Below are 27993 nucleotides of genomic sequence, written 5' to 3'. Positions count from 1 at the left end.
AGGGGTCCAAACCATGAAAAACCCAGACCATTCTTCCTCCTCCAGCAAACTTTACAGTTGGCACCATGCATTTGGTCAGGTAGCGTTCTCCTGGCACCTCCTAAAGCCGGGTCCGTCAGTCAGACTGCTAGATGGTGATTCATCACTCCAGAGCACCTGTTTCTACTGGTGGTGTGCTGTGCTCCAATGCGGTGACACTTCATATATGGTGAACCTAGGCTTGTCCACAGCTGCTCAGCTATCAAGATCCAGTCGATGAGGCTTCTTCCCAACAGTTCTTGTGTTGCCGTTGCGTTTGCAACTGAGGAAAGATGGCTGAGTAGTTTCCACTTCACAATAACAGCACTTACAGTTGACTGGGTCAGCTCTAGCCAGACAGAAATTTGATAGACTTGTTGGAAAGGTGGAATCCAGTAACAGTGCCATGTCCAAAAGTCAGTTCTTTAGTACAATACATTCCACTACCAGTGTTGGTCTACGGAGAATGCATGGCTCTCTTCTTGATTTTATGTACTTGTTAGCAATAAATGTGGCTGAAATAGCCAAACCCACTAATTATAAGGAGTGTTCACATACTTTTTTGTACTGTAGTGACGGGTATGATTTGGTACTATTTATCATATGAGATCATGGGCTGGGTCACCGGACTGGTCTTACACTAAGGTTGCAATCAACTGTTTCTGTTTTCACAGAAAACCGTACTCCACTGTAGGCTGTTCATGGTTGATATGAAGAATAATTAGTACAGCGTTCAGTACAATGGTTTATTTCAGCAGCCTACATTTATCTTTTAACTTCTTTGAGATAAATACATTTTCTGAACAATCACAAATAAAAAAAATTACACTTTAAACTGGACACTCAATCAAAAGAAGGAAAAAAAAAACGTTAGACGAACAGGACTAAACAGCAGATGGACAGTGACCAGTTCCATTTAATCAGTTACATGTACCTGAGTAACATTTTGATGGATCTTGTGTGAGTTAATTCTAATGTTTGTAACCTATATTTGTGAGACATCTAGTTTGTCCTCATTTCAGTTTCAGTCACTGAGATCCCTTTTTTAAAGGTCAATTTCATTTTCTTCTGTTAGTTCAGCACCTGGACTGCTTTGTTGTTGGCTCACACCTCTCACTGTCCCTGCAGTTCTTTATTAACTTTTGTGGTAGTTAAAGGGGAAGTCCACCGAGCTTTTAAAATGTCAATATAATTCATTGGATGAATTGTAAACAAAGCCATTCAGAGTGGTTTGATGTGGAATGCTCCGTTCTAGATAAACTTCCCGAGTCAGAATTATGCACAATGGTGGTGATAGGAACCAGGCGTCAGAAGAATGTGATGAATCTAAAAGCTACATTACAGACAGTTTTTAAAATGAAATGGTTATGAATGCACTGCCTGATGCCCGAGACGCTATTTTGAAATAAGCTTTTGGACGAAAAGCTGTTTAAGGTGGAAAGGTACATGCAGGATGTTGTAACGCCAAATAGTCCCAATAGGTTTTATAACTACTTTTCATTTAACGTTACATATAAAAACATAGAAGACACATTTAGGTTCACTGGTCATACTGGAAAGTAAACAAAACGGCTATATTTCGGTAGAAACCGCGACCCCTGGTTCCTACCCCCCCTGTAAAGACTGTAAAGAAATCTGAGTCGGTAAGTTCCTTACAATGAACCATTTTTCACAAAACCACTCTGAATGACTTTGTTTACATCTCAACGATTTAAGTATGTAGACATATCGGAAATATGGGTGAGTTCCCCTTTAAGGCACTCGAGTTTGGAACACTTTTACTTGAGGGAGGTTTCAGGCTGCTCGGTTCAGGTCTGCTAGCAGAGATTTACTAGATTAGCTGGAAGCACAAACGTTAATAGAAAACCTCCACAGACCTGGCGAAGTTGGACCGGTGCGGTGGTCATTCCTCACCTCCCTCCTGTTTCACTGCTGTGTGTGTGAGGGAGGGAGAGGGAGAGGGAGAGGGAGTAACCCTGGACTGTGAACCTGGCCATGTCGCTATAAAAGCGCTCCTCGTGCAGAGTCGCCTCACATGCTCGCGCGTGAGGCTTCAGTGAGGCGCCAGAGTTTCCTCTGTGAGGTTCTGAGGCAGAATGAGTCTGATGAAGGACGAGCAGAGCAGTGGGCTGGAGATGAAAGAAGGGGTGGAAAACTCGGCCTTTCAGGGGGACAGTCAGCCTGAGGAGTCGAGCCGGCGGGGGCAGGAGCAGGCTGTGTCTATGGAGGGCTGTCCGGCTGGGGAGGAGAGCTACACGCAGATCAGGCCGCACGCGGGAATGCCCAAAGAAGTGCTGCTGCTGTACTCAGGTCAGGCGCGCTACAGGCTGCCGCGCGAGATCCTCTTCTGGCTCACCGTGGCCTGCACCCTGGCGCTGGTGGCTCTCACCATCACGGTCATCGTGCTCTCTCCGCCGTGCCTCAGCTGGTGGCAGACCACCCCGGTGTACCAGGTTTACCCGCGCTCCTTCAAGGACTCCGATGCCGACGGGGTGGGAGACCTCAAAGGTGATTCTGCACTCACACGTTCTTGCAGATGAAATAACACTGAACATGACGGGGGCACGAGAACACTGGTCAGCAACTGTGACACTGATGATTATTATGCAAAAACAGGCTAGATTGACAACTTGTCCAGGGGTCTCAGACTCAAATTAACTGGCCAGACTAGTCATGTAGTGTTTTAGCCCAGGGGTCTGAAACTGAAATTACCAGGGGTCACTATTCAAGTAGTGTTCTAGCACAGGGGTCTCAAACTCAAATTGCCTGGGGTCACTATTCAGGTAGTGTTCTAGCACAGGGGTCTCAGATTACCTGGAGCTCAGGTAGTGTTCTAGCCCAGGGGTCCCAAACTCAAATGATCTGGAGTCACTAGACAGGTAGTCTTCTAACCCAGGGGTCCCAATCTCATATTATCTGGGGTCTCTGTTTAGGTAGTGTTCTAACACAGGGATCTCAAATTACCTGGGGTCACTATTCAGGTAGGGTTCTAAGCCAGGGGTCTCAAGTTCCCTGGGGTCACTATTCAGGTAGGGTTCTAAGGCAGGGATCTCAAATGACCTGGGGTGACTATTCAGGTCGTCTTCTAGCCCAGGGGTCCTCAGATTACCTGGGGTCTCTATTTAGGTGATGTTCTTACCCAGGGGCCTCAAACCTAAGTTACCTGTGGGGCTCCAGTCAGGTGGTTTTCTCCAAGGCAGACTGTCTGAACAATAACAGGAACAATGGTCCCTGTTTTGTCAGCTGTGAATTTTAACTAGTCGTGTAAACATTAACTAAAAAAAGAAATACTCTTTTCTAAATAAGTCACCATATTGTGATATCTGATGATGTTTAACCTCTTAAATTCCCAGGTTTATTACATTCTAAGGCTTATTATTCAGTAACTACAGAGACTTCACTGCAAACTGTGTGTAATAAAAGTGTGTAATAAAACTTGGCCCTGGCTGTTTAAGGGGTTAAGTGAGAATTAACAAAGTTATTGAACCCATGCACTCCTGAGTGCTGGTACTCTATACCAGTACTGGCTTACAAACCTGACAACCTTTGTTTTGTTGGACTGGTTTGTTCTTCTGTGACCCAGAAGGATAAGCGGTTTAGATGATGGATGGATGGATGGTTTGTTCTTTTTATTTTCTTATATTGTTCGTATATAAGGCGCCTTACATTATCACTGTCTATCATAGCGGCAACATGAATACTGCTGTTTTATTGAGATAGTATGTTATCATGGATATAATGCTCGTTGTCAATCAACATTGATTAAATATCAGTATTTTTATGTGACTCCAACACCATTACAGACAGTACTGGGAAAGGCCAACATTCAGACATTCCCATTAGTAGCAAGACTTTTTTTGTAGATGCACTGCAGTTAGGGTGGTTTGTGGTAGCCAAACATTTTTATGATGTTTGTTTCCTGGTCACAGGCATGTTTTTAGGCCTATAATTAGTCAAGTGAAAAAAAGCCCATTTTATGTTCTGTTCTTCAAGCCTGTCCAAGCTATGTGATTACATAACGATAAAACCAAAATACAGAAAATGAAAAACTGATTTATGAGCCATATTTAAGGATACATTTTAAAAATGCGAGGTGCTGTATGAAGCTGCATTGCAAGCAGGGTATGGTTGCTGGGCCAGTATTATGAGACCTGTTTTAGTCAGTATGGATTAGAGTGTAAAACAGTAACTATATGTTGTGGGGCTTCCATGTCTTTTAATGTATGAGCCTATTTACAGTATTTTCATATGCCCATTCATAAAGAATACACAAAAATGAATAAACATGTATCTCAAAGTGTGCACAGATGACCAGGTAATCTGTGATTTTGTACCAATTATTATTAGTTCTATTGTGAAAATGGTAACCTGAATACATAGAGACGTCTGTCTTGAAGTGGTCTGAGGTGAACACCACCTTGAAGTGGCTCAAGTTGAGCAACAGGTGTCTGTATCAATGGCCACATGTGCATGTGGAGTATGCCATTCAATTTCCAGCCCATTATCTGTCATTTTTCACCAGTGACGAGCTTGCTTACCTTCACTGGCATTAGATAATGGAGAAAATTATGATTGCATGTGCCATAAAATGCACTAAATGGACTTTTATGAAGGTGTAAAGTAGCAATAAAGATATGCTTTCAAACCTGGATACTAAACAAATAAAACTGAGGTTGGTGCACCAATAAAAAAGTAATCATACACATGCAGCAGTTGCCTTCAGAAGATGGTTTTAAAAATATTGGGTCTAAATATGACCTCAGCCTTGCTGAGTGTTTCAGAAGGAGCCAGTATGCTAACACAAGCTTGTGTTCAGGTATCAAGGAAAAGCTGAGTCATTTCCAGTACCTAAACATCAAAGCCGTATGGATCAGCCCTTTCTACAAGTCTCCAATGAAGGACTTTGGCTACGATGTGGAAGACTTCAGGGCTGTCGATCCTCTCTTTGGAACCATGGAAGACTTTGATGACCTCCTGGCGAGCATGCATAGCATGGGTGAGCATAATGAGACAGATAAATCAATATCACTGAAATCAATCAGTTTGACAGCTTTATGTCTTCTTTATAATGGTATATTACAGTCTGATGGACTGCTGAGTCCAGGGCAAGTTCTCCTGCTTTCTCTACAGCTGTATTTTGTGACTTGTCTCAGGGATCAAACTGATTATGGACTACATCCCCAACCACACCAGTGATAAACACGTCTGGTTCCAGCTCAGCCGTAACCGTACAGATCACTATTCTGACTTTTACATCTGGGTGAACTGCACTGAGGGCCATCCGCCTAACAACTGGGTATGATGGTGCACACTCCAAATGCATACACATCGGTAGACAAATCTTTCTCACCATTATTCATTTTTGTCTGTTTGAGAATTTTTTGACACATTTGATTTTGTTCCAGTATGTCATGTCTTTTCAGAATAGTGCCAGTTATTTAAATATGGTTTATATTGTGATTCATATAGCGAGAAGGCAAAAATATAATATGTTTAGACATTTTTAAGATATACATTATGCATCATGATATTTTGTTTTTCTGAGATGGTACAGATGAATGAGAACCATTGTTTTTTTTTTCAAAATTTCTGCATAATAAAATGGTTAAGATGTAAACAAAGTCATTCAGAGAGTTTTCAGACAGAATGCTTTTTTCTAGAGAAATTTGTTGAGTCAGAATTGTTCACAGTGGTGGTGAGAAGAACCAGTCACCTCAAGAGTTTAACGCTTCTAAAAGCTAGCATGGAGAAACTGTTACAGAAAATGGTTATGAATACACTGCCTGATGCCTGAGACATTGGTTTGTGATAGCTTTGAGGTAAGAGTTTTTAGATTTACAACCATTTTACCATTATGAACATTACATATGTGCATGTTCACTGGCAGTTTTGAATAGTAATTAAACTTTTTGCATAGTAGACATCGCGACCGCTGGTTCCTATCATTGCCACTGTAAAGAAGTCAGAGTCTGTGGGCTTCTTTAAAATGTACTGTTTCACATTAAACTACTCTGAATTACTTTGTTTACATCTCAACAGTCGAATTGTGCAGAAATTCTTGGTGGAATTCTCTTTTAAGTATTGATGATACCCACAGTTTGCCTAGATGTGACATAATTCATCACAACAATGATAAGTATTGATATATTGCCCACCCATTTTACATAATCAATTTTCTGTCCTATGGAAGCTACAGTTTAGCTGTCTTTGCATGGACAACTTAATAGCAAAGTTGCACTCTTGTTTCAATGTTCAATCCTTTTTTAGGTGAGTGTGTTTGGGAACTCCACCTGGACATATGACCCAGAGAGAGGACAGTGCTACTTCCATCAGTTCCTCAAAGAGCAACCAGATCTCAACTTCCGCAACCCCGATGTTGTAAAGGAGATGACGGTAATCAAACATACACACATAAAGCATGGCCAGCATGACCACACTTACCACTTATCAGTTTATTAGGTACACCAGCCTTATATCCATACTGTTTGATCATTTGATTGTGTATAGATGCACTTTGTAGGTTTAAAATTATGGACTGTAGGTCCTCTGTTGCCCCGCAACTTTTCAGCCACGTCCATTTGTGGAAAGGGACCACCACAGGACCACCACTTACCATATATCATTTGGGAGATGGGCGATCCTCAACATAGTAGTGATACTGACAAAGTTGTGGAATGTTAGAGGGTGCAACAGTGTTTCTGGAGTCATTAAGTGTGCACTTTCTGTCCACTTTATTAGAGACACCTGCCTTGTTGGTGCACCTTCAAATATCTGAATCAACCACTAAAACAACATCTATTCAGCAGAGGTCCTATCATGGTCATTTTCGATTAAAGAGCAGAGAAGATGGTGGCTGATGAATTGTGCGTAACAGATGGGCTACACTTAGTAACTGTATATATGGTGGGATTATAGGAGAGTGAGGCACCATCAATTTTTTGGACATTTTTATGCGCAGACTAATCAAAAATGTACCGTAGATGTCATGTAAATAAAATATATTTTAGTTTTATTGTTCTGATATTAGCTCTTCTACTTTGTGGTCAAAAATACATTTGGCACATTGACATTTATTAATTATATTTATTTTGATGAATATATTTTTATGCATTTAGGATGAAAAGATTGTCTAGTTCAAACAACATGAAATCATATTGAATAACTGTGTTTTGCATTGATTTACCAGTTTGTGTAGTGACTGTACCAACTAGCCCCTCAGTGTGTTACAATAAGCGACACTTTTTGGGTTAGTCGTTAAATTTGCACTCATGCCTCTTTCGGCTGAATTGTTCATAAAAGGTAGGTGCTAAGAACAAGTTAGGTTTTGATTCACAGCAGAGATGTAAGTTGTTTGTATTAAAATTCTTAGTTGTGCTCAGATACTTTTACAGTTATTTAGCAAAAACCAACATGTTAGGTTGAGTTGTGCTCTCCCCTACCTGGTTAAATGGCCAGTGAGTCTAGATATAAGGTAGTTACGTCTAATAGACTGACAACTCAGGGCATAAAAATATCAGCACTCCAGCCTCCATGCTGTTAACAGCAGACAAAAGAATATGTAACACTCCCTTTTCGGTGTACTGTGAGGGCGTAATCAGTGTAGGATGCTGAACATGAGGGGGAGATGATTGAAGATGGCATTATGAGGTTCTGAAAGTGAGAAAGACAAGGTGACAGAGTGAGCGAGAGAGCTGGCAACATCACGCAGTGGGAGGATGAATGGACGAGTGTGTGTTGTGTAATACCCTGCAGGCTGCGATCTTCCCAGGTGCATTTTAAGTGGGGGCGAGTCACAGTAGCCTCTTTATCTGGCTCGCTGGCATACAGTGGCTCACCTGGGCATTGTGCCCACTGCCTGAGCTTGACATCAGCACCTGCCAAACTTCTCAAAGGCGCCCAGCACAAGGAGGGTCAAGTGTACGACTTATAACTGGACACTTGACCCACCTCTACATTTCAGACAGATATAAGCATCACAGCTGCCAGGCGTTCATAGTGCATTCAGAGATGATACAGGGTTTTGAGGACATTTTAGCCTGGCCTCTGCTCCCTGAGAGATTCAAATCTAAATTGATTAGTAGACGCGTAATTGTGAATGAGCAGCAGAGAGGAGATGCTGTCATGCACATCAACTATGGCTTCCAGTGCCTACATAAAAGGTTCCTCTGTCAGCATTTACAACATATAAGTGCTGGTATTGTGCATGGATTTCTCTTGATAGATGTCAATGATGCACACTTTTTTTGGTGAAAATATTATTTCCAATTATTAATGCTATTATTAATAATCTTTGATCACGATATTGCTTCTCTCTAACAGGACGTAATCCATTTCTGGTTGAAGAAGGGGGTGGATGGCTTCCGCATGGATGCTGTCAAGCACATGCTTGAAGCTACGCATTTAAGGAATGAACCCCAAGTTGACCCTAACCAGCCACCTGTGAGTCACTACATCTTGTACAGTGCAGATCAAGGGTCATGTACTACATTTAATCAGATCCAGACCAAGCCTGGACCTTTCTCTGGACACAGACTCAGTTTAAGTACAGTTTTGAGTTTGTAGATGAACATTATTAAGCTCTGAAAACTGTAGCTGTATAATGTTTCACCCATGCACAATCTGTTAGACATTCGCTTAATAGGCTTTTTTCTTTATTGGTTCCTTCTTCTAAGTATATTTGTAAAGTCCATTATGTAAAAATGTGGTCTTTCTGTTGGAAACATGATTGTATTACCATTTTAAAGAGTCTGAAATATTTTCAGAGTGCATGTATGGGACTTTGTTCTCAGCGTGGTTTGGAGATTACTGGTGCATATTTCCCTGGATTTTACCAGCCAGTCACTCCAATTATCCTAATGCTGCACGGTTACAAAAGAAAAAGGACCTGAGCAGCAAACACATGGTGGTGACCAGACCCTCAATGACCTCGGACTCTCCCTATGAGCATTCTTTGTATAAGCACCTGAAAAGATTCTAAATAGCTAACAATGGTTATTCAGGTATAATGCTCCCATCTACACATAATAATAATAATAATAATAAAAATTATTATTATTATTATTATGAATGACCTCAACAAGTTGGAGTGCCATGTAATTATTGTTTGGTTTTTTTTATGTCAACAAATAACAAACATGGCAAAATGTAAAGAATTAGTTTTTTCTTTCCACAGTAACAAGACCATATGGTCTAACGTTTAATCCAAATTAAATCTTAATAAATCATCTTTTCTACTTACAAATACTAATTAGCTAACATTTCTCTTCTGGTTTTAATGAGCTATGAGTAAAAAATATAATCTAATTACTTGATTCTTGTGGTGTGTATGCACAAGTTTGAGCACCCCTGGTCTAACTACATTTTGTTGTTTTTCTAACTGAAAACAAATTAACACATCCTCTACAGAGAACACACTTCTGTACATTTTAATGCACAATTACAGTGTATTTGTTGAATTTAACATATTGGGGAAAAAATAAAACATAAGATGTGGGCTGTGTACATTTTGTAGTTCTAAATTATCTTTAAATAAATAAATACTAATTGTGCTCTAATTTGTAGGTAAATGCCATAGTTAGGCGAGTTCTCTGTAGAGGATGTGTTAACTTCTTTTCACTCAGGAAATCAACAAAGCATGCCATTTACCTGGGTGTGTTAAAACATTTCTGACTATAACTGCGATAATGGTGACTGCTAAGGGTTAAAATATACAAAGACAGGTGTTAATATTCTGATGATTTGCATTGTGCTTTCCAGGCACCTCTTAGTAATGTTACGTTTCCCTGCATGGTTTACTGTACAGGAGACTGTGAACACGGAGTTTGAGCTGTACCACGACTACACATACACTCAAGTGGGTCTGCACGACATCCTCCGGGGCTGGAGAGTGGTCCTGGATGAATACAGCAGGGAACCAGGACGTTACCGGTATTCTTTGTTCTTTTTTCCTGAAGTCTATCCCGTGTAAAATATTCTTTGCGTTTTTAGGATAAATAACATTTTGGGTCCTCTCCTAAACCAGGTTCATGGTGACAGAGTGTTACGACTATGAAGAAATTGAAAAGACCATGATGTACTATGGAACCCCTTTTGTCAAAGAGGCTGACATCCCCTTTAACTTCTATCTGCTGGATCTCCCTGATGGTCTGTCTGGAGTCAGAGCCAAGGAACTAGTGGAGCTGTGGATGTCAAACATGCCTACAGGGAAATGGCCAAACTGGGTGGTGAGTTGCCAGATGTAACTGTAGAACTGTCATCTGAACACAGAGCTCACTTTTCCCATGTAATCATGAAGATGCGCTACTACAACAGCGTGCCTTCCAAAATCAATGCAACCTCTGATAAACAACCGTGGCTTTTAGTGTTTGTCTTTACCAAGGGTGTCAGTAATTCTGGAGCCCCTGCATTAGATGCATCATCTTGCTTTACTTGTGAAATTTCTGTGCAGGTGGGAAACCATGATAAGCCACGCATGAGCTCCAGAACTGGTCAGGAATATGTCAGGGCTATCAATATGCTGCTGTTAACACTGCCTGGAACGCCAACTACATACTACGGAGAGGAGATTGGCATGGAAAACGTCAACGTCTCTGTTACTCAGGATCCTTTTGGAAAGTTCGACCCAGTAAGTGAGGCCTTAGAAGTCATTGTCTATGATCTCTGCATTTCCCATTGCCCTTCTTAGTCATGCACTGAAATGAAGGTTCTTGGACAAAACCTAAACCCTGGACGGATGCGTTGGGCCAAAACCTGAACCTGACAACCAAGTGCCTTTTTATAGCACTAGAAAAATGATCTTAATGTAGTGGTCATATTTTGAGAGTCCCCTATACATTATTCACAGATGCTGAAATTATTAAAAAAACTATTTAGTGAAACTTAGTTGATAATCAGCAGAGTTAGGGTTACATTTAGGATTAAGATTAGCTTTATGCTTTGGATTGAAGTTAAGGTTCAGGTTAGGTTTGGGGTTAAATTTGATAGAACTTAAAGTTGATGCAGGGGAGCAAATGAAACATCATATTTTTAAACACTATTTCTAATTTACACACTGTGCAAAAGTCAGAGACTACAAATTTAGTTATTTAATTAACATTTTTTTGTTTATTTATTTAGATATATCATTATTTAATTTGTCCAGTACTTTTGTGCACCTACTGCCACTTCTATCCTCCCAACTAAATATGTTCCAATATGACATTATGTTCCCCTTCAAATACACACTAACATTCACACAAGCAACTACGCAAACTCGCATTAGCTGCCTTCAAATTTCTTTATCATGTTCATCTAAAATGGCTAAAGGAATCATTTCTAAGAAAATTAGATATAATATATTCCACTTGCATAAGGCCCAATGAAAATAAGGCCCATTATTAAATGAAAATGGGACTCCTCAAGACCTGGTGACCCCATTAGATAAACAGTACTGAAAGCCTTCGTGTTTCAGATATCAAAGCTGCACTTTTGCTTCACGTCTGAAAAAATCCCCAGGTGTTTCTGTCCATCCTTCCACTATGAGAAGACAACTCAGTGGTATGAGTCTGAAAGGATGTGTAGCTGACAAGAAGCCCTTACTGAGAAAAGGAAATAGACAAAAAAGAAGAAAAGCTACAATAAAACACTGAATTGAATCTAAGCTGTAATAAAGGCAAAGAGAGGACATTAAACACTGGAAAAGTGATGTTATATTTACCTGTTGAGGTGTCTGTGTAATTTTCTGTTATGTTTTTTGCTTTTTTTCCTAATGCTGAAAAAGTAATAACTTATCAAGTATAAGTCTTTTTCACTCAAAATATGCAGCATTTTTGCCTTTATGGTAAAAAAACAAACATTTTTTGGCTCTTTGCAGACAAAATTTTGCTGCATCCCTTGTCCTTACTTAAAAACATGTAAGCATGTCACTTTGTTCTTGTTTAGAACAACAGCCGGGATCCTCAGAGAACACCCATGCAGTGGAATGGTCAACTCAATGCTGGCTTTAGTGACAGTCAGAATGGCACCTGGTTGGACATAGGTCCAAACTACCAAACCGTCAATGTAGAGGTATGACCTTCCAACTCCCTACTTGTATCTTCTTTGTATTAGTGGAATCAGTACCAGAATATCTTAGTATTCTGTAGATGAACATGAGGCTTGTGATGGAAAAATCCATTAAAATCATGCATGTGTGTTGGTCTGCAGGTTCAGCAGGGTGACCCGTTGTCTGTGCTGGAGCTGTACAGAGCTTTGAATCTGCTCAGAGAAAAGGACGTAGTGCTGCTTCGAGGATGGCTTTGCTACATCTGGGAAGATGCTAATGTGTTTGCCTTCTTGCGTGAGCTGGATGGACTGAACCGGGCCTTCCTGGTGGTCCTAAATTTTGGTGAAGATTCAGAAACAGACCTCTCTGCCATTACTGAGCTGCCAGATCAGCTCAGTGTTCGCATCAGTACACTCCCCGACACTCCGAGCAGCTTCCAGAAAGCCAGAATCAGAACCTCAAAGGGGCAGGGATTGCTGTTGGAATACTCCACCAGTCAGCGGTTTCATACTGGCCATTCATCTCAGTGTTATGTTTCTGAGAAGGCCTGCTACCTGAGTGCTCTGGATATTCTGTACAAGTGCTGAGAATGCAGTGTCTACCACATGTTAAAGCACATGTCTCATTTATTTTTGCTTAAAATACAATGAAAATGCTTTTCCTTTTAATAAAACTGCAGATACATTCAATTTAAATTCTTGCTCTTTATGAAAAAAAGAGGTTCCACAGGTGTCGATGATAAGGTCTCTATGGTTTATTTTTTTTTCTTCGTCCTGTCGTTTTCTGTCGGGATCCTTTGTAGTCCAGTCCCAGCGTTGTGTAGAGAAAGGCTACCTGTCGAGCACTCTGAAAGACAAAAGAATTCACATGACATGGAGGACTGTAAACGTTATTTGCCCAGATACATTAACTAAATTAGAAAGAACGTGAACATTGAGCTCTGTGTATGAGCTCTTATGTAAAATCATAAATCTGTACCTTGGTTTCCTAGTACTGACATAACACCTCACTGCTGACCAGCGCACAGGCTTTATGACTTACTGCCTTACACGTGGCCATGACAGACTCTTTATAAACCGTCCAAGTCACAGAATGATTACAACTATGTGGCTTCATTATCGCTTTACATAATAATATGTTCCAGGTTTGATAAGTGAACCACAAATTGTGATATATAGAAGAGACCTTTGGGGAGATTATTTCAAATGAATCATTCACAGGAAAGAATAACACAAGTTACCTTATTAACACGTTCTGAAAGAGATGGACATTAAACAATAACTGCATTTAAAAGCAGACAGAGGGTGGTCGTAACTCACCTCACTCAGAGACTGGTCAAAGTCTTCTGGGCCAAAGTGATCACCCCCTGGCTGAAGGTCCAGCAAGATAGTTGGGATGTGTCCTGATGGGAAAGCAAGTGAGAGAACAAATTAACACCACAAACAAATTAACAAGATAGTGACATTAACACAAAGTCAGAATCACCGTCGATCAGAAACATTTGTTCAACAGATGCACGATGACATCACGATCATATTGGTATTGACAGATAATTGCTTTAAAAACAGCTTTGGATAGATTTGGTCAATATTTCAAATTGTGATTTGATGGTGTATTTAGGTATTCTAAAAGAGGAGGACTTTTAGGCTGCATTTTACTTACAGTCGTATGCAAAACCCCCCCTGGTCAAATAACATTTTGTGATTTTCTGTAGTAGGATGTGAAAATTAGCCACATCCTACTACAGAGAACACGCTTAAACATGGCTTTTTTCTGTGAATTTTAATGCAAAATATTTAATTTTGAATTTTTTTAAACAGGATATAAAATATGCCAGAACTTTTGCCACATTTTATTTTTTAACAATTTCAATATTTTAAATGCAAATACACTGCAAATGTGTAGAAGTGTGTTCTCTAGAGGACGTGTTAGCTTATTTTCACTACAATAGTCAACAAAACAGGTCATTTAACCATGGACTTCCAAATGTTGCATGACTGCATTTTAGTGCATCTGTAACTCTACCAAAATAAATCTTGTACTTCTGATTCCTCTCTGTAATGCTAACCCAGATGCTAATTAATTCCAAATTCCTACATTTTATAAATATTTATGTATCAACATCGGCAGATATGTACATGGAGACCACTGGACATCGGCATTAGCCGACAAATTCCTATATTGTCGCATCCATAATGTTCACAGCAGCAATAGCTATTGATATAAAGTGGGTCTTGGTGACAAAGTGAGTGGCCACATTAAAGCTCCACAAATGGTAACTTTGAGGTTTCTCCAACTCATCAGCTAGTTAGCAAAAACTACTTGAGGCAAATTCAGATTGTTAGAAGAGGGAAAATGAGCTGAGGTCTAGAACTGTATATCCAAGCTAAGCGCCATGTAGGGACCTTTAAGAGTCTGAAGCCAATGAGACAGCAAGCAGCCTAATCCTAAAAGATACTGGTGCTCTCCCACGCTGCTCGGTACATCAAGAACTTAAACCTAGTTTGCAGATCACCACTCCACGTTCAGGCCCCACTGTTTTATAAGAGCAGCAGTGTGCAAATATCACACAGCTAATCCTGAAAACTCTTCCGTCTCCTGCCTGTTATCGGCAGTGTGGCTGCCGGTGTCTCCCTCTATCAGGCTGCCTCTCTTTGGGCCGTGTGTTTCACAAGCCTCCTCCTGACCTTGGCTCGGCCCGGTGTATTGTTCCTTATCTCTCAGCCTGATACGCTATCTTATAAACATGCTAATCACCCCCAGCTGCCGGCGTGTGTGATCAGCATTTTATCTCCCAAAGAGGGAGAGCAAGAGATTAGAGGGGGGAGACTTTCTTTTGGTGCACATCTAAGTGTGTGTGTGGTGTTAATTAACGAGCCACAGAGAGGGAGAGGGATTGGCACGCTGAGGGGGTCTGGGCTGGGATGTGCTGACACCATATCTCACACTGCAGCTCACACACAAGGTGACCTCCGCTTGATATGGAGAAGAGGCTGCTAATAAATCGCCCGTTTTCACATCTGAGCCCTCCTCTCCAGAGGAGATGACAGAAGGGCTTCTCCTAAATCCCACCGGTTGATTTTTAAGGGGCCAGGATTACAGCCAGTGACCTCCAGGTTCATTTACGCTGCCACTTCTTGGGTTCAATGTTTTCCAATATGGTTGCAGATATATGTATAAAATTATTCTAATATGCCAGTCCTGTTCAACTTCACAGGTTTCAAATCACTAATAGGAAGCTTAATAAAACAATGAAAGAAGCCGCAGATTATATTAAAAAGGCTGAGAAAGAATAGCAGTAAAATTAAAGACAGTTGACCAGACGAAGAATCCTAAAATAAGCTATTTATCATTTAACAACAACTTTTTGTTTCCAAAATACATTAAATACTGAATAAAACAACTAAAGCATACATTTCAGTGTGTAGTTCATAATATTGAATGGGACATCCAACAATTTTATTGCATTTTATTTTACCTGCTGAGGTCCATTTATGACATTTGTGTGGTTTTATGTATCAAAAACAGTCATGATTCCTTTTTACATGACCATTTTAACTTATATGTATTCCTTACAATTAAACAGGCTGTTTTTGTTACTGTACCATTAATACTGATATATCACTGGAATAAAACCTCATATCTCCAAAATGGTAAAGGAAAAGGAAAAAACCTACCTCACTTTTAATGTAAGTCAATGGACGTTTTTCCAAGTAATTCTGGGTCAATGCTTTTGGTCCATTTATCATGACATTTACACACAACATAAAGGCCAACAGGCATTTTCAAATTATATCAAAAACTGAGAAACGACAAAAATGGAGATACATGTTTTTTTTCGACAGCAGCGATATGTAAATGAGCTCTGTTCTTGCTGGCTGCCCTGCCCCATTCAAAAAGCAGTGCGGGCTTAAACACTCCTTACAACTTCAGTGTGAATGGATGGGGTTAAAATGTTGCAGACTGAATGAGTGTTTTTGTAACTTAATTTCTATATATGGACTGTATGAACTGGGGAATGAAACAGAAGTTTTGAAGCTGTGACAGAGTGTACATACTACATCATACTCTTTGTTCCAGAAAAGTGAGGAAAATTTGTTTTTCCATAATATGGGACCTTTAAAGTACACTGCATAACTTACTGTATCTAAAATAACAACTATGACAAATGATTTAGTGTACATCATACACCAATACTCCATTCATTCAATTCTTCTTGCTGTCCTATCAACAATACAGAGCCGACCTCTTTCCTCTTGATAACAGTAATAATAATAATAATAATAATAATAATAACAATAATAATAATACTAAGAAGAAGAAGAAGAAGAAGAAAAAGAAGAATGGTGATGATGATGATGAATAGAAGTTATAGCCAAAGTAGTGCTTGTGAATTATGTGTTAGGGGCTACAAATAAATGGACAACAGTAAGGTCACTAGTCTTGCATGAGCACAGTCTACATCTAAATGCTGGAGCAATATCAGACACCTGACCGGTGTTGAGTCCATACCAGAACCTGTGGTCCTGAAGAAAGACACTTTTGGTATTATATAGACCTAAATAGCGCTTATGTTTATAGTGTTCTTTCATATCAGTATTAAAGCTGAATAATCACTGAATGAATCAGAACATCATTTTGATAGGAGAAGGTGAGGACTAACCTTTAGTACAGAGGCTGCTGGTGTGGGTTTGGATGGCCTTACTGAGTCTCTCCACATACTTCTTCACCCCTGACAGAGGCACTCTGCTGTCACCTGAATAAGCAGTGATCAGCATGGATGGATAGAGCTGAAGCACACAAACACAGCTATCAGTCATAACATCACTTCACTTTACAGGATTAAAGTGGCGCAAATCTGATATTTTGCCTTATCGTGACACAGATCTGATTTTTTACAGATTTGGTTGATTTTGTGACCTTCATCTTGAGAAATATGCTATATAAATTAAACATTGTATCTATTTATTTGTTTGCTCAGAGCTGTATGAATATAAAAATCTGATCCTTTCGATTCAGATTTAAGCCTCTTACATATGTGGTCCTAGACTGGACACACATCCAATGTGCAGCCACACGGCTGTAATGAGACTTTTTTCTAAAGTAAAAACTTAGTAAACTTTTTCCTTGTAACGTCATTATTCACTGAGGTCATCATCCAGTGCTGACAGCATGTAAACGGCGACCTACTTGATAATATACAGCCGTATGCAAAAATATCCTTGATTATATGTTTTATATGTTATATGTTATCAAATTATATGTTTCGTTGATTTTAAGATTTTTTGATTAAGTGAAAATAAGTTGACAAATCCACTACAGAGAACAAATGTAAATATGCAAATTTTCTGCAAATTTTAGAGCACAATTTCTATTTATTTACCAAGTTTAACATATTGAAGGAAAATAAACATATAAAAAAAATGTTAAATTCAGCAGAAAACGCTAATTGTGCAGAAGACTGTAAAGAATGTGGACTTATTTTCACATAGAAAATCAACCAAACATGACCGGGGTGCCCAAACTTTTGCATACAACTTTTGGTCACATACAAACATGAATGTAAATCAAGACAGAAAGATCAGATTTCAGCAAAGAATCAGAACTGAGCAATACGGCTTGTATTAGGCTGTGAACATAACATGTACAGTACAGCATCTAGTAAAGCCAGTCTGAATTACCTGAGGAGTGATATTGAGACAAGGGCAGTATGAGGCGATGTTGTCCCTGTGCTGGGAGTCTGTAAGGGGGTCACCCCACTCCCCTTTCTCCTCTATTGTTAAAGGCTGGGATGGGTCCTGCATGGTGCCAAGGACATCCAGAAAAGGTGCCTAGAAAGAACAAGTGGATTGAGGCTGTCAGTCATTCTTTTCTTGCAGCAGATATAAATACAAATGCACCTTACAAATAGATGCAAACCTGTAAGAGAACAGATCTGAGGAGCTGAGGGTGTTGGTTACACAGTGCCCCTGCTACAACAGCTCCTGCGCTACGTGCAGTGAGAGCGGTCAGTGTAGGCCTGGACACTCCAGACTGGAAGAGAGTCTGGATGCAGGCCCTGAGGTCCTCCACTCCTTTCTTCTTGAACTGTAAACGACTTGCTGAGTGCCAAGTCAAACCACACTCGCCACCCCCCCTGTCCAGACACACGTTACACACAGAGTACTGTCAGAAGTCTTACACCTAAACGCACAGTTTAAAACCATTTATCTTAGCAGTAACTGTGTCTGAGCTTGTAAAAACACCACAGAAGACTAAATATAAATGAGTATGAATACAGTAAAAAGTCAAAAGAGGTTTCAAACAAGTAGTTGATATCTTTTGAGCCAGGTTGATGTTCGCTTCCAGATTTCTCCTCGATTCCCCCAGACATTGCAAAGATTCGTTAAATTCCATCACCAGTACTCTTGATTTAGCAATGAAATCTAAAGGTACTGGATGATGGCTGCAATTAATACTAAGCTGCCTTGAGGAAAGGTTTGCAAATGGTTAAATAAACATAAAATTACACACAAAATCACTATGTACTGTATTAACGTTATTTCATTTCAGGGTAGAGATAAAGCATTTGTTATTTTCATTGTATGTTAATGTAACCAGTATTGTTTTTTAAAGTCATTCCGGACAATTTCTATTGGTTCATCTGTCATGAAATTTTGACACAGTTAGCATTTTCATATTTTGTAAAGAAATTAAAAAACAACAAAAATGGAGATACAAAGTTGTTACAATAGCAATGATATGCACAAACATAAGAATTCTCAACACTCTAAATAGAAATAAATAGACTCTAAACAGATATCATGACTGTTAGTAAAAAAAGAAAACAAATAAGTAAAATAATAATGATAATGCTGACGATGATCAAGGCATAGTGAGATCTAAAGCCTTGTTCCAATTAGTGCATTTGTGTGAATCGCAAGGCTGAAATCATTTTGGCATTTTAAATGTGTGCTCACTCTATGCCTCTATGCCCCCTTCTTGTGGCATTTGGCAAGGACGGCATCAGTGCAGACTCAGCAGAGGCCTCTTACTCAGAATCAACATGGCAGAGACAAAAATATTCTGAGTAAAATGCATTTATCATTTTATTGCATTTATTAATTTAACTTTTTAATTAACTTAACATCATTAAGATGTATTATATTTATAATGTCAATTGTGCTACAGTAGATAGGTAAATTGGCTTATTAAAAAAAGTATTCTGAGTGCATAATCTCATAATCCCTGTGCGCACACCGCCAGCGATAAAATTACTCAGTGACGCTTGGGCAGTCTTTGACTGGTCACTAGGGGCCAAGTTTGACTGGATTGTGTGGTCATGCAAACTACATTTTTAAATGCATGGAAGCCAGTTATACCCAGCGCTTAGCCAACAAAGGCTATATTTATTAACCAACATCACATGAGACAAAAACTTTATAATGTGGATATCAAAATGAAAATAACAAATTCATAATATTTCATTTCTCAGCATTTTTTTTTCCTACATACTCCAAATAAATGCTAGAAATACTTAGGCGAAAACATTTTTGCTCACTTTGTTAACATTTGATTATGAGTGACCTGCGTCTGTCTCAGGAGAGCATGTTCTACATGACTTTCATTATCCATTAAACAAAACAGTAAACTAAGCCTAAAACATAAGCTCAGTTCACAGTTAGGCTATGCTAAGCTATCACTTCACAACTAAAGTTTCACTGTTATGTCACCATTACAGAATCAGAACATAATTTCTGATTGGTTATCGCCACCCCATGTCACAGCTCATTTGCATAAAGTTAAGCTGAGCTAACGCCACATTGCTCTGATCGCTCACAAAATATACACCTTTAAAGCTAGCACCCTCAAGATCTCTTGCCCTATATGTGTATATATTGTTGACCTCACCAAAGTGTGGACTTGGATGAGGATTGTGGGGCTTAGGACACTTTTTGGGACAATCTCTCATACAGCATAAAAGTCCTTCAACTTTGCTTTCAGAAAAAGGCTATGAGAAAGTTCTTTCATTCAGATATCACCTAATACTTCTTCCATAAAAATATCTACTATATGTTTTGCTTGCATGAAACAAAACAAAGAACAGCATGCATTTTTTCGCAGCCCTTTAGGATAGTAGTTCAGTACCTGACGTGGCAGTAGGCCAAAACCCAGTTATCTTCTAGTAGCAATCTCTTTTCAGGGCAGAAGCCCATGCTGAGATCCAGACCATAAGCTCCATACACATGCACCAGCATCGGAGCCTCACTCAGATCAGTTAATGGTTGCATGTGGAAAAGTGTCAGAGGCACCATGGTCCCATCCTAAAAACACAAAGTCATGCTAAAGGCATTCATGTTCACATTCAAGTACCCATATCAAGGAAACCTAAATGATCTACACCCTTTTTTAAACAAAGTGTTAGATTTAGTATGTAAACATTATCACTCCCCCGACCATATAAGGAAACTAAACTGTAACAACAGCCTGTTTGACTCTGTTCACTGTTTTTGTGATGTCACAAAAACCAACACATTTATCTTTTCAGCCTACAGCAGCTTAGGCTATAAGGACTGTTTAGCCTGTACAGCTTTTGAGTGAGGAAAAAAAATACAGGGCAGCTAATCAGAGCAGAGCTCATTTGCATATATCAATCGTAAAGGCACAGTAACAGTCTGTTTAATTCTATGAGATAAACGGATGCCTGAAAACAGTCGTTAAAATGAACTATGACTGTTTTTGGTACACCAGTGACACTAAATACAAGAAAAAAAGCAGGACATTGGCCCTTTATAGTGTATTTTACATATATTTACTGTGAGAATTCAACGTCCATATTAAGCCTTGTGATGTGTGGGAAAAGTACTTGTGTGAGAGACACCATGTTCAATATGTTCTGCTCAGTCTTGGAAGACCAAACAAAGTTTAGTGTTGCTTCAACATATTGGTTAATTATCAAGCCCTTGATCAGACAGAGGTGCCTGACCAGAGCAGGTAAAGCATTAACCTCTCAAACAAAAGGTTTGCTGTTCAGTAATTAAGCTTAAGACTTCAGATCATTCAGTGACTACTATAAACGATTCAGTAACTAATATGAAAATAAGCTTATATGGTTACATACAAAATAAGGTTATAATAGTATTGAAGTGGGGGGCACACATGGGCCATTGCAGTTTAATGGATTGTAAACAGTGCAGTTTGACATCAGTGTGTGTCCCTGAGTAAGAATATGCTTCCTCATACCTGGCTGGGTGCCTGCAGGCGTGTGGTGTGATACTCAGGCAGTAGAGTGCGCTGGGGGTCATCTTCCCGAGACAGCGGCCGCTTATGGGTGGGAGAAAGGTGGTAGCGGACTGGGGGATGGACCGGAGAGGACAGGAGGAAGCTGAATGTATCACTGTCCACTGTACCTAACCGCTGTGTCTCTATAGCACAGGCCCAGAAGGGCAGCTAAGTTAAACAGAAATATGCAGGATTAGGAACAATTAAAGCTCTAATAGTGCTTTCTTTAAATGAACATTTCAGTCCAAACGAGCACTTAATGTTATGTAATATTCTGTAGCGCAGTACAATATCCATCAAGCATTATGCAAATACATTACTGAAGAAATTGCAGAAATACACTGCAAGCAATCATGATTACTAGCATAGCCAGTGATGTAGAGGCTAATAAATACATGATATTTGGATTCCTAGCACTACGGTCAGCTTTCTGGCTTCCTTTTATAAGGACAGAAATCCATTGTAATTATATATTTACTGTAATTTCTTGTCAAGTTATTTGTCCTGAGATCTGATCACTGCTTTTCAAACATAAAACACTGTGGATATTAATTTTAGTCTTCATGTATATACAGCTTTTCTTGTCATTCTACAACCATCTACACCCTGTTCATCATTCTGGACACATCTGAAGTAAATGTAAACATCATATTATAGTCATTATTTTAGTCACATTATTGTCATATTATAATACATTTATACAAAAATTACTGGCTTAATATTACTGGAAACAGTGACTATACACTTTTAAACATAGTGTATATGACCAAATCTTGTACTATAATCAACACAGAATAAATTTTACGCTGATTTTTTAGGTTTAGGGCTATTTTTATTTTGTTTTATGAGGAGAGAGGGATATGGGAACATTTACTGTACAACAATACAGATGAAAGAAATGTGATGTTCAAGGTTCAAGGTTTGGAGATTAGATTACAGTGATAAGGTACAACATATTATTACATAACCTATTGTCATAAAATGGCTATTATCATAAAATCACTACTGTAATGACTGTGTGTGCGACAGATCAGTCACAAATTTGTTTATGTAATTCAAGGTCTAAGAAGTGCTATTAGATGATTAAAAAGCTGCCTCTCAAAAATACAGCAGCCATATTTCTGTGGTAGCCTCTGTCTTAACACCATCATAAAGAGCAGTCATGAGGTGTGAGGTTTATGACGTAAGCCATTTTGTGTACACTGAATTTCTGCAATGTAATCATTAATCATCTAATGTTCATTTGTTTTCATTGTTTTCATCTAGAATTCTGTGCTGAGTCTTTGTTTTCGACAAATTCTTGACTGCAGCTTTAAACAGGTGTTCTCACCTCAAGAATGGTCACACGATTAGCTGCATTTAGTGGAATGGTGTGGAGCTGGAGTCGACCCAGAGGCTCTCTCACTGTAAACACACAGTGGTCCTGCAGCATCTCCATGTCTTTAATGACCGCTCCAGGACCAGGGCTGAACGTGGGTTCCCAGTGCTGCATGGCCGGAGAGGTGAAAGGAGTCCGCAGCAGCTTCAGGATTGGACCACATGAGCATGACAGAGGAAGAGTAAGATACATTGAGGTCCTTCTCTCAAACATACAATGAGTGTGTTTACATGCACTTAATAATCCGATCATAATTGGATTTCTGCAGTTACCTGATCATTCAAACAGTCATGTAAACAGCATACTCGGATTTCTTAGATCGGAGTAAGGTCTAGAAATCCAATTAGAAAATCTGATTAAGAGAGTTGGATTTTAGCTCAGTAATCAGATTTCTCAGTGCATGTAAACTCTTACTCTGATTTCTTTCGGAACACTCAGTCTGCACATGTGCGAAAACAGACGCCAGTACCAGAAATAAGCAAGCAGCGCTGCCACAAGAAGCAGCGAAACACTTTTGGAGCGACAATGAAACCAAGTACATTCTTGATGAAGGAATGAAGGATTTAAATATTATTGATCTTCTAGATACGTATGTTTGTATTTTCAGATAAAGCGGCTCGATGTTTTAAAAAAAGTCACGGCATGTAATTTGAGTTTAACATTACATTTACATCACGTCTTCTTCTGTGAGTTTATTGGCTGGTTGCAAAGCAGAAATCCGATTACTGCCCAACTCATGTAAAGAGTTTCAAAGGTGCATGTAAACACGTTGATAAAATTACTGACAAAATCTGATTTTCTGCAGTTATCTGATTATTAAGTGCATGTAAACGCACTCAGTGTCTACATGTCTAAATATAAAAATTCCTAAATGGCTGACTCGAGCGTGGGGTACTTGGAAAAACTTCTAGGGAAAAAAAATCATTTTAATTGATGTAAAACTTTTGCATTTCAAATAATTAAAATTGAAAAATGTCTTTTATACTCCTATATCTTGTTTACAAAAAAGGCTTATTTAAATCACCATTCACTGAAAAGTTCTTTAGGGAAACAAAAGTGGTTCCTCTATGGCAGTGATCACCGACCCTGGTCCTGGAGAACTCAATATGAAAACTCGTTGGAAAACTAGTTTGAAACTGCACAGGTATCTAACAAAGATGTGGTGGTTACCTGGTATTCGTGGCCTGGTCCAGTGTTGGCTAAAATATAGAGCTGGTTGTCTGAGTGCTCTACATGGTACAGCAGGCCAGGCTGACGAGGCTGCACTAGCGTGGGATGTGAGAGAGGAGATCTGCTGTCAATCATCCAGACCTCAGAACTGCTTTTACTGCTGCAATTTACTGTTAGTATCCTCTGGTCTTTGGAGCGACTGACCTCCACAAAGAACCTGCAGAGAATATGAACATTTCTTCTTCAGTATAGAAGCACAGGCACAGTCACAGGGGAGAAAGAGGTAATAGATGACAAATGTGACTGACAACTGTTTACGTTCTTGGATATACCACTCTGGGTGCATAGATGTGTGAATTTTGAATTTTGAATTTTTGGGCTGTGACGACAAGCAATTCTGAAAAATATGTAAACTGGGACAGAATTAGTGATACATATCAGTTTTTTTCCTTATGTAAAACCATGTGTACTTTACAGTTACATACTCAGTATATTTAGGACAGTTTCAATTACGCCCAAGGGGGTAACAAACATACATCTTTTCACGAGTATGAGTTTACAGGTTAAAAAAAAGTTTTGAAAATATATACATCAACTAATATTTCTTTCACCTTAGAGTTTATGGTTGCTCATGGTTTGTTTGCCCCTTTTAATGCTCAGAGCACCAAAATGAAGCCTGAAGCTTCAAACTCACATACAGCGCTACTGCAGAGCTTCAGCTCCTGCGTGAATGTCAGTGCTGAACATTTGTGGTGGTGTTATGTTCCGTGTTTGGTTTGACTCATTCTGCTTTGCTTAAACTCTGTTTAAATAGAGTATTAATATTTCTTCTGCATAACAGTATTTCTGTTTAGTTTTTTAATGATGAAGAAACTAATGGAAATAGTTCAGAATTACTTACTTTAGGAGATACAAGGTTCTGTTTTCGACAGTGACGACATGCAACTTTTTAAAAAGAAATGAAACACTCTGAAAGCAGATAGCCAGACACACTAATGCTTTCTTACTCTGGATCTTTTTCCTTGTACACCAGTGTGCTTTGGGCTCCAGTGTCGGTAAGGTGGAGTCTGAAAACATGCCTGCACTGAAGCCCTTCTTGAGTGGTGTAGAACAGCACATCATCAGTGGCCCACTCTGTGATGAGTAAGAAAGAGAATAAAATCAGTCATTTTATCAATAAATGATTATCTAAAGGACCACCGAAAGGTCCTTCGTATAGAAGACTGTTTCAAGACTGAATTGATCTGGACTGGATCATACATTCACTGACAAGTCATGATAGTTTTCCTCCAATTCGTACCTGATTTAATCTTGCAAATCAGGAGATCAATATGCTAGAACAGCACCTCTAGCACAGTGAGCCTGAAGTGACTTAGGCCTAAAAATAGGCCTGTTATAAATTCATAAAGGGCTTGTTAATTAGCCCTAGTACACTAAGAGAAGACTCAGAGGGCTCCTTGCTCAAGCTGAATAGGACTCTTGGCCTTACCAAAGCTGAACACCTTGTCCAGGATGAGCAGGGGTTTCTGAGGTGTAGTAAGCTGCTCTAATTGAACCAGCACACATCTGGCCTCCTCACAGTGATTGTTCTTCACAGTAGCTGCCAGTACAGACTCTGTAGGAGAGAGCCTGACCTTCTGAATGGTCCCATCCACATCTCCTGCCCAGTCAGCATGGAGCACCGGCACCAGGTCTTGCTCACCTGAGGGAAAACACACTTCTGATTGGACATTCATCCGCTTATAACATGTGCAACCGACACAATTAAAATAATAAGCAAAATCAATAAGCGAAAGACATGAAGCAAAGATGGGAGTTTACCCTCTCCATGTGCCACTCTGAAGATCCCAGAACCCTCCACAATGTATACATGACGAGATCCCTGGAACTACAGGTCAGAGTAAGATTTCTATAAGATGGACTGATTCATCATCACATTATCCAGGTCTACTGCTTTAGCTCAAATAAATAATTTATATAAAAGTTCCTTACTGCTGCGTGGTCAGGCACATCGGTAAACTGCTGATAAACTGAACGTAACCTTCGCTCAAAACGCTGCTCAAGGCTTCTCAGTTTCCCCAGCTCAGCCTCTGAGTAGTGGACCAAGGTAGTTACACATCTCTGTTAAAAAAAAAATCTATCATGTAGGTCTTTTTTGTAAATAATGTCACTATCTTAGCAAAGTGTTTTCTTCATAAATGCAAAATATTAAAGAGCCCATATGCTTCTTGTATTTATTTTTTTTTCACTGAGCTCCACTTATAATGTTGGAATGTTTTTCTACCAAAACCTGTCATAATTCTTTTTTACATGATCATTTTCCAAACTTTCTTTATCCCTTAAACAGGCTGTTTTTGTTTCTGTGCCTTTTAAAACCGACATATGTGAATGAGTTTTGTTCTGTATTGTGCCTCATTCAAAAAGCAGTCTGGGCTGAAACACTCTTTATAACTTGAGTGTGAATGAGCGGTGCTAAACTGCTGTAGGCTTAATAGGCGGACATATTTAAATGAGTTGGTTTTCTTGATATCAAAAAAATAAATAAATCAGTAAGATGACTGTATGGACTGGGGAGTAAACAGTACATTACAAAACTTTAACAATCTTTATATATTAAACTCTTCCATTTAAAAAAGAGGAACCATTAATATTCCATTATATGAGCCATTAAAAAACCTTTCACTGTTTTCAGTTTTAGCACAGAATTTCTTGGCTTTTGGTACAATCTTTGTTAACGAAATGTAAGCTGTAAGGTTCTTTCTGCAGTTGGAAAATGTGACTTATACCATGTAATACCATGACACTCATATGCCATTTAATCTTTCTTCCCCTGTGGCTTGTTTCGTTTTTCCTCTTTCTATCTGTAATGATACTATTGTTGTTCTTTATTATATAGTAACTTATATCTGCACATTAATAGGTTTGCACGTCTCTGCGTGTTTACACATCGTATGTTTGCAACTGTTATGTTTTTGCACTGATCTGTCAAGTTTATGAACATATTTTGGCAAATGAAGTTAGTGATATTCTTTATTACCTTAATTAAAAAAAATTAAAATGATGTGGACGATCTGCCGATTTACCTTAAAGGGGAATTCCACCAATTTTTCAAAATTTCTGAATAAATAATTCAGTACTTGAGATGTAAAGTCATTCAGAGTGGTTTGATGTAAAATGGTTCATTGTAGAGAAACTTTCAGAGTCAGATTTCAGATTTCTCAAGATTCTCAGCGGTGTTGATATGAACCAGGGGTCACAATGTCTACAACACAAATAGCCATTTTATTTACTATCCAAAAACACCACATGCCTGCTGAGTTTTTATATGTAATGTTGATGATGGTAAAATAGTAGTAAATCTGAAAAAATAAGTTTTCTTTGGGGACTATTTTGCCTTACAACACCCTTCATGCACCTCCCCACCATAAATGGATAAAAAACAAACAAATTAAAATATATATTTTAAGCCAAAATTTTATCACAAAACTGTCATAAGGCATTAAGCAGCATTTATCTAACCATTTCATGTAATAACTTCCTGTGAGGGAGCTTTTAGAGGCATTAAACTCTTCAGACGTCTGGTTCCTATCACCACCACTGTGAACAATTCTGACTCGGTTAGCTTCTCTAGAACGGAGCATTTCACACCAAACCACTCTGAACGACTTTGTTTACATCTGAACCAGTTAATTATGGAGAATTAAAAAAAAAACAGGTGATGTTTCCCTTTAAACTTCAGCAACATTGAAGCAAAATTCATGAAAGGAAGTTTTTGGACTGAGTAGCCTGAGTTGATGGATGTGTGGAGGTACTGCGGCAGTCTGTCTTACCGCTGTATAGAGGCGTGTAGTTGGACGGATCCACCTCCTCTGACTGTAAAACCGACCTGCATTTACGCTTCGTGACACTGAACGCAGAACAGCAGATGAACTCATTTAATGCATCAGGCTTTCCTTTCAGTTCATTCAAAACTATAAGCCATACGTAGCTACGTCTCAAAATGCTCCGAAATGCAGCTGCCAGCCTGTCTTATTCTAATAAAACTATTTTGTATTTGTTGTAGTTTACAGTTGCTTCCATGTTTACATGTGCATCCAAAAAGTGAGCGACGCCGAAATATGACATTTCAGGCAGACAGGAATAA

General features: G+C 39.1%; 2 protein-coding genes across 3 annotated transcripts; one reads left to right on the top strand and one right to left on the bottom strand.

Moving 5' to 3' along the window:
* The first annotated feature begins 1987 nt into the window (after window positions 1–1987).
* slc3a1 (solute carrier family 3 member 1) lies at window positions 1988–12735 on the top strand. 2 transcript variants are annotated; one of them, XM_036573833.1, is made up of 10 exons: window positions 1988–2526; window positions 4835–5014; window positions 5172–5314; window positions 6286–6411; window positions 8338–8457; window positions 9821–9945; window positions 10040–10241; window positions 10466–10642; window positions 11938–12063; window positions 12202–12735. In XM_036573833.1, exons 1-10 carry the CDS (start codon window positions 2115–2117, stop codon window positions 12625–12627), a joined length of 2037 nt encoding a protein of 678 aa, XP_036429726.1. In that variant the 5' UTR covers window positions 1988–2114; the 3' UTR covers window positions 12628–12735. The 2 variants fall into 2 exon arrangements, with proteins under 2 accessions (XP_036429726.1, XP_036429727.1); XM_036573834.1 differs by lacking the exon at window positions 1988–2526 and adding an exon at window positions 3525–3636.
* Window positions 12649–27961, bottom strand: prepl (prolyl endopeptidase like). The gene is made up of 14 exons (XM_036573832.1): window positions 27680–27961; window positions 25842–25970; window positions 25671–25737; window positions 25339–25551; window positions 24857–24983; window positions 23850–24066; window positions 22632–22823; window positions 21263–21469; window positions 20168–20343; window positions 17960–18176; window positions 17722–17871; window positions 16704–16830; window positions 13360–13442; window positions 12649–12886 (listed from the first exon to the last, which is right to left on the bottom strand). The coding sequence occupies exons 1-14, from the start codon at window positions 27782–27784 to the stop codon at window positions 12788–12790; spliced, it is 2109 nt and encodes a 702-aa protein (XP_036429725.1). The 5' UTR covers window positions 27785–27961; the 3' UTR covers window positions 12649–12787.
* Window positions 27962–27993: the final 32 nt, after the last annotated feature.

The sequence above is a fragment of the Colossoma macropomum genome, unplaced genomic scaffold (genome assembly GCF_904425465.1).
Source record: "Colossoma macropomum unplaced genomic scaffold, Colossoma_macropomum, whole genome shotgun sequence".
Lineage (NCBI taxonomy): Eukaryota > Metazoa > Chordata > Actinopteri > Characiformes > Serrasalmidae > Colossoma > Colossoma macropomum.
Note: the sequence above shows the minus strand (reverse complement) of the source record. Positions and strands in the feature narration are given on the sequence as shown.

Excerpts from the sequence above, each read along its gene's own strand:
- prepl (XM_036573832.1), bottom strand. The coding sequence starts at position 27,784 with ATGAGTTCATCTGCTGTTCTGCGTTCAGTGTCACGAAGCGTAAATGCA. Across the intron at positions 25,971-27,679 it reads CTACACGCCTCTATACAGCG|AGATGTGTAACTACCTTGGT; the intron begins GTAAGACAGACT and ends TTTTTTTAACAG. Across the intron at positions 17,872-17,959 it reads TCAGATCTGTTCTCTTACAG|GCACCTTTTCTGGATGTCCT; the intron begins GTTTGCATCTAT and ends TGTTCTTTCTAG.
- slc3a1 (XM_036573833.1), top strand. The coding sequence starts at position 2,115 with ATGAGTCTGATGAAGGACGAGCAGAGCAGTGGGCTGGAGATGAAAGAA. Across the intron at positions 9,946-10,039 it reads AGGGAACCAGGACGTTACCG|GTTCATGGTGACAGAGTGTT; the intron begins GTATTCTTTGTT and ends CTCCTAAACCAG. Across the intron at positions 10,242-10,465 it reads GGAAATGGCCAAACTGGGTG|GTGGGAAACCATGATAAGCC; the intron begins GTGAGTTGCCAG and ends ATTTCTGTGCAG.